The sequence below is a fragment of the Misgurnus anguillicaudatus genome, chromosome 16 (genome assembly GCF_027580225.2).
Source record: "Misgurnus anguillicaudatus chromosome 16, ASM2758022v2, whole genome shotgun sequence".
Classification (NCBI taxonomy): domain Eukaryota; kingdom Metazoa; phylum Chordata; class Actinopteri; order Cypriniformes; family Cobitidae; genus Misgurnus; species Misgurnus anguillicaudatus.
In genome coordinates this window covers 25,781,153-25,794,536 of record NC_073352.2, presented here as the reverse complement: position 1 = coordinate 25,794,536, position 13,384 = coordinate 25,781,153, and the positions used below count along the sequence as shown (strand labels likewise).

At 36.4% G+C, this 13,384-nt stretch overlaps 1 protein-coding gene across 3 annotated transcripts in view; it reads left to right on the top strand.

Moving 5' to 3' along the window:
* macrod1 (mono-ADP ribosylhydrolase 1) overlaps nt 1-13,384 on the top strand; it is a 72,548-nt gene that overhangs the window by 35,127 nt on the left and 24,037 nt on the right. For all 3 annotated transcript variants that reach the window (XM_055179042.2, XM_055179041.2, XM_055179043.2), the window contains 2 exons: nt 3,532-3,561; nt 13,243-13,359. In XM_055179042.2, coding sequence (XP_055035017.1) covers nt 3,532-3,561; nt 13,243-13,359 — 147 coding nt within the window. The remainder of the gene's footprint in view (nt 1-3,531; nt 3,562-13,242; nt 13,360-13,384) is intronic.

The window sequence follows — 13,384 nt, the reverse complement described above, 5'->3', positions numbered from 1 at the left end:
AGGTTTAGGACAACATGAGGGTCAGTGAATAATGAAAAAAAAAATTCTGGGTGAACCATTCCTTTAACATTAGTACATTAGTTAGCTAACATTGACTAACAATGAGAAGTAGCAATATAGTTTCTTTAATACAGTAAAATACAGTTTTAAATACAGTTGTTCATGCTAGTTCATCATGCATTAACAAATGTTAAAAAGTATAACTTTTGATTTTTAAAATGTATTAAATGATCAAATTAACATGAACTAAGATTAATAAATGCTGTAGAAGTGTTGTTTATTGTTAGTTCATGTTAGCTAAAGCATTGTTAACAAGCATTGCGTTAGACTTTCCAGCAAGGTTTATTACTTAAATTATTATTTTATTACAGTATTAATCTTGGTTCTCTTGTACAATTGTTAACTGATAGTTCATGTTCATTTGTACTGCATTTATAAAATGCTGCTGCTTTGTTAAATGCTATATATAGTTGAAGACTGTAGACTCTTTAGCGGGTACTTTTTCTTGGCTTTTCTGATTGATGTGATTATTTAAAAGAAAAAAAAATCCTTTCTCGCTAGCTGTTTCTTTCTTTTGACTTATTTGATGCAAGCTCACGCTGTGTTCTTTCTTAAAGAAATAAAGACTTTCTTTTTCATCTCTCCAGTTCTAGTTATGTCTTTTTTCATACCTGTGTTTTTGTGTATCCAACAAAAATATTGTTTTATTGTTTTTGCCACTCTTGATCTCGTCTATAGGCTTTATTTTCTTCCTTTCTGCAAATGTCTTTTTCTCTCTCCCACCGCCTCACTTTTTCTTCTTAACCCCAACAATTCTGTTGACTTTCTTTCTGTTCTTCACTCTGTTTATATTTTTTCTAATCCTTCTCTTTGGTCTTAATTCTCATATACTTTTGCTGTTGGTGAATATAGCATCTGATTGTGTGGCATGTATAGAATACAACAAACACATAGAATCAAAGAGTTTTTTCCTAACCTTGGTTTTGATTTTAATGGACATTGTTTTCCTCAGATCCATTTCATTTTTGCCTGAAGGGAAGTATTAGAGTTCTGAATAAGAAGATTGCATTTTGTGCATTCTCAAATACAATCTGATTATGTCAATATACCTCACAATGCTGTATGTGTGTGTGTGTAACCATCATTATCATCTCTATGGTACTAGAGATGACATTGCATGCAGGGTTTAAGCAGATGGCAAATCTCTCTCCATAGGGTATCATCAACTTACAGCCTCATGAATCTTCTTACTAGTATTTTTTTCTTTGATAGACAGAAGTATAAAGCACATTAAGTCTCTTTTTAGCTTTTTCTCCTCATCTCATCTGTTTCCCTTTCTCCTTCTTGCCCTCCCTGTGTAATTAACGAGGTTTCGGTAACAAACCTTTGGGCTTTGGGGTTGCTATGGTTACCTCTCTCTCCTTACTGTTTCTGTTTGTCAGTCTATCTCTTGCAAATGTGTGTGTGTGTGTGTGTTGGTGTGTATGTTGCTTTTTGTGGTCGTGTGTATTCAAATGCGTTTTTCTGGGTGTATTCAAAATGTGTTTGTCTGGGCTTACATTATCTCCATCTGGTAAATTATTTGTGGGCTCATAAGCACATCACTCATCATGCGGTTTAATGTCCATGTGCAGAGGTGTAATGAATTTTAAATGGGAAAAATAATCAGCAACCTTATTGCTCATTTGTGTTGTCGCTGATCATGAAACAATACTCTCTCTGCTTTACCCTGCGATGGTCTCAACATGGATACAAAATAATGTTCGCTTCAAATAGATATAACACTCTCTTTTTATTGACTTTGTAAATACTTAGCAATATATTTTTTTATTAATCAGGTCTCTGCACTTTGGGTATAATGAAAAGGCAGCTCCGTCGGCAGGCATGTTATGTGAAATTGGATAAAGGCATTTATTTCACCTGTGACTTGGGTTCAAGACCCTGCTCTTTACCGCATTGATGCAAATGTCAATTAGCACATTGGATGGTCAGGCCCATGAATGTTTATTTCTCAGTCTACTAAAGCAGAAAACTAAATCAGTCATGATGCATGTCTGTACTTCCCGGCCGGTGTAACAACAATTACCTGATGGTGTATGTGACTATGCATTTAAAGGCGTCATGCAATTCGAAAATCAAATTCTCCTTGATCTTTTGCGGTATAAGATTTCAGTTTAATATAAAAACATGCTGTTACTGTACCTTTTAGCACTAAGGATTTTCTTAGCCTAAAACTAATTATAGAGAGTAAATTTATGGCTAAGTCAGCAGAACGTTGTGTTGTAACTTCTGAAAGAATAGGTAAGAATGGGCAGCACAAGCTATGGGACCCAACAGCAAACCTGCAGCAAAATGATTTCACATGCAAAATAGGTGTTTACATAAATGTTTACATATAGAAAAGCACAGCTGCAAAAATGACCAGTTTAATTTAAGGGTCAGCGACTTGATGTAAAATTGTCATGAGAATAATTTGTTTAAAAAGTTTAAAAGAGACATATCATGAAAATCTGACTTTTTCCATGTGTAAATGCTATAATTGGGTCCCCAGTGCTTCTATCAACCTAGAAAATGTGAAAAAGCAACAACAGTAACAGTTTTGGTAAACCATTCTCTGCAAGCATGTGAAAAAATAATTGAAATTTGGCTCCCCTTGTGATGTCAGAAGGGGATAATACCGCCCCTTTATCTGCACTGTCTAACCACGACATTGCCATTTAATGCAGAGATCAGCTTATTCGAGCTTAAAAGACACCCCCCGAAATGGCACATTTTTGCTTTCACCTACAAAGTGGCAAATTTAAAATGTTTTAATAAATTATCAATATGGTAATTTGAGCTAAAACTTTGCTATGGAAACCAAAAATATATTTAAAGGTTCAGTGTGTAAATTTTAGCAGCATTTAGTGATGAGGTTGCGAATTGCAACCAACGGCTCAGTCCACTGCTCACCCCTTGCTTTTGAAACACATAGAGAAGCTACGGTAGCCGCCACCGGAAAAACATGTCATCGTCGTAGACAACTTAGGAAAAAGTTTGTCCGTTAAGGGCTTCTGTAGAAACATGGGGTCACAAAATGGCGACTTCCACGTAAAGGGACCCTCTGTGTATGTAGATAAAAACGTCTTATTCTAAGGTAATAAAAACATAATGGTTCATTATAAAAAGGTCTTTATACACCCCTGATAATATAGTTTTGTATATTATTTGGCATTTCTGTCAAGATATCCTTATAAAAATTACACACTGCACCTTTAACCTTAAAAAATCTTAGTGTTGTGAAATGTCCCCTTTAACATTATAATAGTCTTGTATTGCAGTCAAAGTTTTTCAAATGAAAATATTAAACAGACTATTCTGCCAAGAACTTAATTAATACAGTATCCTTGATCTTTTTGCCTCTGACTGTATTTGCCTTTGTCTAGTCACCAACAAGTTATTATTTCCAAAGTAACTGTTTTTATTTTTTCTAGAAATGTCTCTGACATCTTCCCATGAACTGTTCTCTGTTTTCTCTTTCTCTCGTTTCAGCTAACAAGACATTGCTGGGTGGAGGAGGAGGTGAGTCGATTATTTTCTTCCTTATTTTTGAAAGCTGAATGAGAGATACGTTCCTTCTCAAGAGGGGAAAGACATTAAGAGAGAGAAACAGTAGAGAAGTGAGAGGAATTAGAAGGTGGAAGAGAGCAAGTGAGAATCAGCAGGTGGAAGCCAAGGTGAAAGAGTGAGAAAGTGTATGTGTGTGATAGGAGCTGTTATCAGCCTGAGGGTTTGCACTTTTCTGAATTTAAACAGCAGATCTGTGATCGCCCGTGAGTGAGATCAGAAGCTCTATTTGAGGAGCAAAAGAGCGATTAGAGACCAAGTGAGATGAAATGAACGCTAAGTTCTTAAACCATCTCCGATAGAGCAACAACCCTTCCCTCCCAACACACACACACACACACACACAGATACTCACAAACATCGATGAGAGGAAAACAATTCATCAGCAGATTCTGAATAAAACGGCAGAATTACGGTGAGACGGTGCTTTTTCGAAACCGTTTGCTCACTGTGATGTATTAAAAAGTCCTTTGATCTGACAAGACGGTAGATCTTTTCTGAAATACAGCAAAACCTTTAGATTCCTCCCCTCTATCTGTACGTACATATATTCATCACGCAGTGAACTCTTTGGCATTAAAGTCACACAAACAGTTTTCTAAACTAAGACTATTATTCAGTTAATAGTAAATTCTTAATTGAATTAATCATGTGCAGATCAGTTAGCTAGATTATTCACATATATGAATATTTAACTCTTTCTTTTAGATATTATAATTATATTTTGTCAGGTTGAGCATTAAATAAATATCACAAAAGGTGGCTTTACAAGTCAATAAATATGTCTGAGGTAGACTTGGGGGTTATTCACACAGGGCACATTCCTGTAATCTGCCTGCAATATTTATTGCACATGGGCGGATGGATGTCCTTAGCTTTCATGTCTCTGTTTTTCAGTGTCTTGCACTACAAGCGGCACATTTTTAAGATCTGCGTTTGATCGTGACAATGAGAACAACCGCTTGTATATGCATCAATAAAGGTGGTCCTTAAGTTGCTTGGGGGAAGGAGAATAATAATAATGCAGAATTTATTGACACAATTTATTTAATATTGAGCCTGGTCTGTCAATTCAACTGAAGAGCTTTTAAGTAACATTTATTACTGTATGATACAATAAAAATATTACTGCCACAGGTCATTTTTGTTGGGGAAAACAGGTCAATATTGACATTGCTTTATATCCAACATATACTGTAGGCCCATCAGATAAATGGTATTCTCCTGAGGATGTAAAACAATGTCTACAATTATTACCCGTGTGCTGCTCTTTTAATCATTAGTTACGGGCCCATGATGCTCTTGGTCTCAGGAGAGTCTAAATAACAAATGTGTAACATGTAGCAACTGTTTTTTTCCATTCACAGTTTGCTATTGTTTATTTTAGAGTAGCTGCCAAATGAAGACAGTATTTGGAAATATAATATTTAATATTGTAATTATGAATTATTCTGGTCCTACCATTCTGAATCAGCAGAGTATTCAAATAATATACAATATTTTTGTAGGGGTGTAAGAAAATATTGACATGTGAGTATTGTGATATTATTGCAATACTTAAAAAAAGTCAAGATTCATGGGTAACACTTTACAATAAGGTTGTACTAGTAAACATTAGTAAATGCATTATACTAACATGAACAAACTATAAATAATAATAGTTTTTCATAATTTATTAATCTTTGTAAATGTTGTCATATTACATTAACTAATGTTAACATGTTTGATTTTAAAAATGCATATAATGTAGAATAATCTGTAGAAGTATTGTTCATTGATAGTTCATGTTAATGCATAAACTGTTTGATAACAAATACAACTTTTGTAAAGTTTTTTTTTTTTTTTTTTTGATTGGACAATGCATATTAATGAACGGGCAATCGAAGTTGACGTAAATACGCTGGGTTTGGCACAATGCTAATTTACATCCATAGTCCCAGACATACAAATAAAAACAAACGCATAGCAGTTGTTTCATCTGGGTTTACATACCAACCACTAGATAGCATTTGTCTTGCCTTTGAACTTAAACACTGAAGGAAGTACCTAAAATTATATCCTATAGACCTTTTGCGAGTCAACGTCACAGTTACGTCACGCGCGAATGTGGTGGCAGAAAAACTGTGGAAATGAATGAGACACGAGTGAAACGAACAATATAACTCACTAGAACATGTTTTGTTGTGCTGTTGAGTGTCAGAATAGGAATGCGAAAATAAATGACCTTCATTTTTATAGTATACCGTCGTTGAAGACACCATTTGAAGATAAACGTAGGTGTTTTTGGTTGCAATAAAAGCCCTCAACCGGACAGACTGGAGTGATGAAATCATTTGGTAATCTTTTAATAATTTGAATAGAAAATAATTAGAGAAGATATCCGGTGTTCTGTCAAAGTCTGATCCCTCTATGTGTCTCTTATAGCGTTTTTATCACGTTACGTTTATAATTTATTTAGAAAGATTAAAGATTTGAATTAGTTCATAATATCAATAATATTACCATTTATTAAAGTTTTCGTATTTTTTCGTTTTCTATTACTTCTTTTTACCTTTTTAGCCTGTTTGTTCTAAATTATGATGTTTACTTATAAATATAAAAACATAGCACGCACACACACACACACACACGATGAAAAGTGTTAATAATATATTAACAGGCCTATACAAATTAATTTGTATGTAAACATAATAGTTTTAGATCAAACACGTAGGCTAAAAATATAAGGAAGAAATTGAAAACAGGAAATTATGAAATATTTAAATGATATCAGAATACATGATAGTATTGCTCTTATAAGTACTTCAGCGATTCATACTGTAAAAATAATTGATTTACCAATAAAGAACAATATATATACATTACATACATACACACAATTAGTAGCCAAGCCATTTAAACTTTTAATTTATTTAAAAAATAAACGTAACTTGGTGAAAACGTTATAAGAAACATTACACTTAAGAGAAATATAGGGGAAACAGACTTCTACAGAACACCAGATCCTTAAAAATCACAGTTTAACGCTAAAACACTTCACACAGCTATTGAGAACCATTCACTTTCTGCCACCAGTTGGGCTCCGCCCACAAAAAACATCATCTCTGTTTGCAAACACGCAAAAGGTCTATATTCTTCCCAACACAGGAAATAAAGTTTATACTCTAATTTGGAACTTTATTTCCTAAATTTATAGGCTACATACACTACCTTTCAAAAGTTTAAAAAATATTCATTATTTATTTATATGTTTCCACATTATAGAATACATCAAACTCATCAAAGCTATGGAATAATACATATAATTAAATATAAAATATCATCTTCAGTATAGTCACCTATTGCCTTTAGAGTTTGCAGATATGAAGAGTTTGATTCCAAAACGAGCATTATTTTTGTCAAAAACATGATAATTATTATGTTATCATGTTTTTATTTGTTTTTAGTTATGAAGGCTTAAATCAAAACAAACCAACTGCATTTTGATAGATTTTTGAAAATGTAAAAAAATTGAGTAATCTTGTTTTGAAACCAAACTCTTGATATGTACCCTTAATTATTTTATCAAACAGCTTCTTTGGTTTCACCTTGAGAGCTTTGAAATGGCATTGAAGGAACCTCCATCTATTATGGGCTTGTATTGGCTGCGTTTCTTAATTATTTAATGTTATTTGTCCTTTTAAAAAAAAAATTAGTTTTCTAATGAAAGAAATGAATATGTTGGCAGTGTTATATTTTTGTCTACAAAAGTAATTTCAAACATTTAAGTGTACAACTTCAGATGAAAAGATTTTTAAGATCATTTCAGTCAATGGTTCGAAAACTTTAAACGATAGTGTATCCTTTATGCATGTGAGAGGTGTGTCCGTGAAAGTGCTTTGCAAGACCTTATGCGTGTTATTTATGATAGTAAAGTGCTATGCAAATCAACAGAAATGTTCAACTGTTGACTCAGTATTTGTGCGTATGCACGCACGTATGTGCCGCTCCTGCTCTCTGCTCGTGTTAAGTGCCTGTCCGTTAACTAATCAATACTAGTGATAAATCTGCACTTGAGATTCCTGATCATCAGAACCACGACTCGCGCACAAACGCAAATTCAGAACCGAGCACTGCCGTATATTGACCTGGGTTTTTATGCAGTTCCTCAAAGACAGATGATAAATGGGATTGATTTAGGGCTCACTTTCACCTTTTTCATTTCAAACATCACTGTCAGTCTGTGCCTCTGCATGTTTTCTCTTTTTCTCCCTCTTCTGTCTCACTGCTGTACCCCATCACCTCTTGTCTTCACTCCCTAACACTCCAACACTTCTGTTCTCTCTATTTCTGTCACCGGTACGCAAACACATCAGCTTCCTCACGCTCTCACTCTCTCTCTTTTGTTGGCTTCACTCCTGAGGTTTGTTAAGGCAAACCTGGGTGATAATTAGGCAGGGACAAACGATACATCAGGGAGGACACAGCCTCAGAGCATTGCATGTACTGAGAGAGAAATATGAGGGTGCCTGTTGGTGTTTAGAGCAGGAAAAGCACTAAAGCTGAGAGGGCAAAAAAAGCAGGATGTGTTGAAAATTATATGAGAGAGAATAAAATAAGGAACACTTGGGATGGTGTGTTTGGTGGGATATAGCTATATGTTTTGTTTTGTTTTGCATAATGTTTTTTTTTTAGATATTATGCGTTTACAGTGAACAGAGCGGCATTGCACAGCAAAATAGTTTTTTAAATTAATGTTGTACCATTGCGTTTTTGTTTTTGAGTAAAAACACCATTACTTTTTGCCTGTTATTAAATGTGGTCCACATTTTCTACTTTGTAGATTGTTATAAAGTTTGCACTGAGTCCAAAATTCTCGTTTAAAATCTCATTTACTCACTGCCTCCGAAACTTTCGTCCGTCATAAAAAAATGGGATCGGGATTCATAGCAAGCATTTTGGGAGGTGTTTTGACAATTTGGTGCCACCATACAAGCGAACGACCAGAGCACTGGGCAGCTATTACTGCAGCGCCCGGGGAGCGATTGGGGGAAATGTGCCTTGCTCGAGGGCACACGAGTCGCAACCTGCCGGCCATGAGACTCAAAGCGATGACCTTCGGGTTACAAGCCTGACTTACTTATGATGAATTAGGAAAAAGCGCATACAAAATTTTCAGACTTTAGTGTGTAAAGATCTGCCGCAAATGAACCCGTTTCTAGCATAGAAACAGAAGTGTGTTTGTCTCCCTGTTTGTCAGAAGATGAACATGCTTTTAAAATACAAATGGTGCTAATACTTGTTAGAAAATACAAATTGAATTGTTTTCTTCCTAGGACATTGGCATTATTCAGTATATTATCATGGGTTTGCATCCCAGGCAACACATATACTGATAAAATGTATAGCTTGAATGCACTGTAGGTTGCTTCAGATCAAAATTTCTGCCAAATGTGTAGATGTAAGCTGTTTTCTTAGGTCATGGGCAAATTGTTTTAAGATTTATTAAGTCTTGTTATCTTGCATAGTTTTTTTTAAAGGTAAATTTGTCTTGGTTAAAATATGTTTGTTTTTTTATTAAAGTGCACCTATTTCATTGCTAAAAACAACAACGTTATTTTGTGTATTGGGTATAATACAATGTGTTTGTGTGGTTTATGATAAAAAAATTCATTATTTTCCACATACCGTACATTTTTTTTGCTCCAGATTTTCCTCTCCTCCTGAAACGCACTGATTTTGTACAGAACTCATCGATCTTAAAAGCGCTGTGTTCTTGATTGGCCAGCTAATGTACGTTGTGATTGGCCTGAATACATCTGACGTCAGATAGAAATGTGACGCTCCTTACCATCTTTGAAAGATTCGGTCCCAATGCAATGTTGACAGGAGTTAACTTACAGGCAGTGAGTCCGAAGCGGGAGGAATTATTGATAATGTCGGTCTTGTCCACATCAACCGGCCCAGGAAGTAAACTGTTGCCTATAATCTGTGTGTTTGTTGTAGTCAAAGAAAAGAGATTTATGTTGGAGATGATAACTCACGTCATCGTTTACTTTGGGGTATGTATCTTTTGCATATCGTTAACATGTACTAATACACACTTACACACCAAAGGAAAAATTGGACAATAAGTGCTCTTTAACAGAAGACAAAATAAATCCTGATTTACTTTTTATGTATGCCATAGAAAATAAATAGACATTTTTATTTTGAAATGGCACATGTGTGACCCTGTCTGTGAAACCCAGGCTAAAGTCTCGAACTAATTTTTCTCAAACCCATTCATACCATTTTGATTTCAATCTTTGGTACGACCTTACTCAGTCAATATGAAAGAAATCAAGGTTATATTCCCGCAGAATATTCTTTACATTATATTGGATAATTTTATGTAAAAAACAGTAAATCACAAAAAATCACTGTAACAGGATTTTACAGACAGGGTCACAGTCACATGTGATCAGATTTTCCAGTTGGTTACTGTTCAGTCAGATCAGTCCTGATGCTCAGAGCTTCAGATTGTATGAAGGGACATTGTGACATTTAGAGTCTCATTGGGACTGTGGTGATGTTCATAAAGTTGCATTTGGGAACATGGCTTTTAACTCATTAAAGTCTGAATATAAAGTGTGTGGATTTAATGCTGGTTATGGAAACCTAAAAACCCAGTCATAGCACAGTATTGATGGTTTTATTTTGTGTCTGTGTTCTTCTGGGAGAGAGCAGTTTGTTGATATTCTGGTTGAAAACCCAGAACGTCGGGCACGTGTTGAGAGAGAGAGAGTGCTTTGGTGTCAAGGGATTAGTGATACGGGCAAGCAGATATGCCAGATCCAATCAAATACTTTTACTAATGGCTGCCATGGTGACCGGCTCAGCCAATAAGAAGAGGACTTGCGTTGACACTTGTTAGTGCTGTCTAGGCCAAACTGAATTGACAGAAAATTGAGAATATAGTTAATGAATACTCTGCGCAGAGAAATTCACAAAAAAATGAGTTGGAGTTGCAAATGTATGCACTAAAAAAAAATCCTTTGTATGGAAAATATTACATGTTTTTCCATGTCACAAACCTCTTGTCAGGTAAGCAAAGAGCCAATTAGCACCTGCTAACAAGCTTAATGTAAATGTGCGTGTGCATGTTGCAACTACAGGAAGGCGAACTATTCCCAACAGCAAAACCACGTCACCACATTTGCATCTGTTCCCTTATTCCACTTGTGCTCCTTTTCTCCATTTTAAACCCTCTCTTCATCACTCCCATTTTCTATCTATCTCCCCTCCTCACTCTTTTTCGCTATAGTATTCCTGCATTCCCGGTATATATTATTCTCTGTCTGCATCTCTTGTTATCTCTTTATCACTCCGTAAAATTCTGAGCACATATCTGAAAAAGTGTCAGGGTGCTGAAGACCCTTGAGTAAAACTGTAATGGCCCTCAAATCTCTGCCGACAGTGCTATAAGGAATCAAATTTTTTTGTGTCCTCAAGAAATGAGAAATGGGGGGTTGGGCTTTTAAAAAGCCTTGGCATTAAAGCATTTTGCATTTAAAGTACATCACAAGTGCCTAACCTCCGGTAGTCTCAAGCTCAGACGGCACACCCACAGACCGCCCACAATCTGTTCACCATGGCTGTCTGATGCATACTGCGCACAAAACTGGAAAGCATGTTGGTTATCTGGCAAGCTTTGATCTGATTTGGTGATTGTATACTCTTAAAAATAAAGGTGATAAAAAGAGTTATTTGCGTCTACCAATTTTTTGGATTTTAAAGGGACACTCCACTTTTTTTGAAAATAGGCTCATTTTCCAGCTCCCCTGGAGTTAAACAACTGATTATTACCGTTTTGGAATCCATTCAGCTGATCTCCAGGTCTGGCGCTAGCACTTTAGCATAGCTTAGCACAATCCATTGAATCTGATTAGACCATTAGCATCGCGCTAAAAATAACCAAAGAGTTTCGATATTTTTCCTATTTAAAACTTGATTCTTCTGTAGTTACAAGCCGTAACATGGCTGCCGTTCTCTGCTGTTGAAAGTTACCAAGGGGACTATTTTCGGGCAGTGCGTAATATCAGTTTTGATATTTTTCGAATCGAAAGTAGTAAAAATCAAATATTTAACTAATATTTAGGGGAGCTGGAAAATTAGAAAAAAAGTGGATTGTCCTTTTAAAGGTTCTTTTTACAAAATAAAATGTTTAAAACCTTTATTACAATATGGCTGAACTTAGTTTCTTTACATGTTGTGCCCAAGGGCCAACCTTCTGAGCCAACTCGGAAGTGACTTAAACTGCAATTCATCGACTGGCCCCTAGAGGCTGGCTCCAAAAGGGAGTCAATCCTTATAGGGTGCTTTCACACCGGCCTCATTTCGGTTGAATTGCCTCATTTAGTTCGAACCAGAGTTCGATAGCTCACTTGGTGCGGTTCGTTTGGGCAGGTAAGAATGCAGCAATCAAACTCTGGTGCGCACCAAAAATGTACCAAACAAGCGGACCGAGACCTCCTTGAAGAGGTGGTCTCAGTACGCTTTCAAATGAACTCTAAAGCGGTTCGTTTGTAGTAAAAACGCGATCCGAGATCGAACCGACCTAACTGCGAAAGTACTGCGCATTTTGGACTAAACCAGCTGCCGTAGTCAGCTGCGCAGTGCATTATCTGATGAGGAAGTGTTTATTGACAGTTTCTATTAGCAATATTAGCACAGTGACAGGTCGCGGACATAACTGGAGTTGCTTCGCCATTTGTAGTGCATTAAAACGTTTCAGGCCGCATCCGCGATTCATTCTGGAAATGAACAGTTTGTCTAGAGTGCTGTATACAAACTATGGATAACAACCACGGACATAATTGCAGCGCGAAGTCGTCTGTCCATGGTGTCTGCTGTATTTCCCTCCTTTTTGTTTACTTCCGGGGTTCCGTTGGAATTTCGTGCACGTTGATTCTGACCATTCGAGAAGCAGTTTAGGAAATACGTTCAATGTGGCCAATGAGTGATGTGGATGTTATCACATCACTGAATTTCGGTTAGTTTCAACTGGTGCAGACCAGAGCAATCAGTGTGGTGTGAAAAGGAACCAAAATTGCCAAAAAAGCTACAATGTATGATTTTTTGCTTTTGGTCCGGACCAAATGAAGCAAACTGCAGATGTGAAAACACCCATAGACCCCCATGTTAAAATGCCCAAATTTACAGCAGAAATAAATGTGTTACAGCCTGGTACAAAAAGTAATGTTAGTCTATATTGCTTATTTTGCCCTTCATGACAACTGTGAGAGGGTGAATTTTTTTAAACGAATCCGTTTAAATTATATTAAGCCTTAAAGGTCTGCATAATTAAGGGCGTTGCCACTTGAGTGATGGTTGAACAGCCACTGCTGTCACTACCGTCAAGCTAGGCAGGTGTGGTTTCAGCAACCAGCCACCTCAGCTTACCAACGTCCTGCCTCTTTACCCATTTTCGGTTATCCGTGATTGATGCACTGTGGCGAAAGCAGGTCCCGCCAACTATTGGCTTAAAAAAAACTCTACAGACAGTACATCCATATTTTGTATTCATTCAGTGAATTTACTACCATGTAGAAATAATTACAATGTTATTGTTTTCACATGTCTTTTGTTGACTTTCTCTAAATGTTGTGTTTTCAGTGGACGGTGCCATTCATCGTGGAGCTGGTCCTCTGTTGAGGAAGGAGTGTGCCACTCTGAACGGCTGCGAGACTGGGGAGGCAAAGATAACAGGAGCGTACGGCCTGCCTGCAAATTGTGAGTCCATCATGAAGCGCACTGC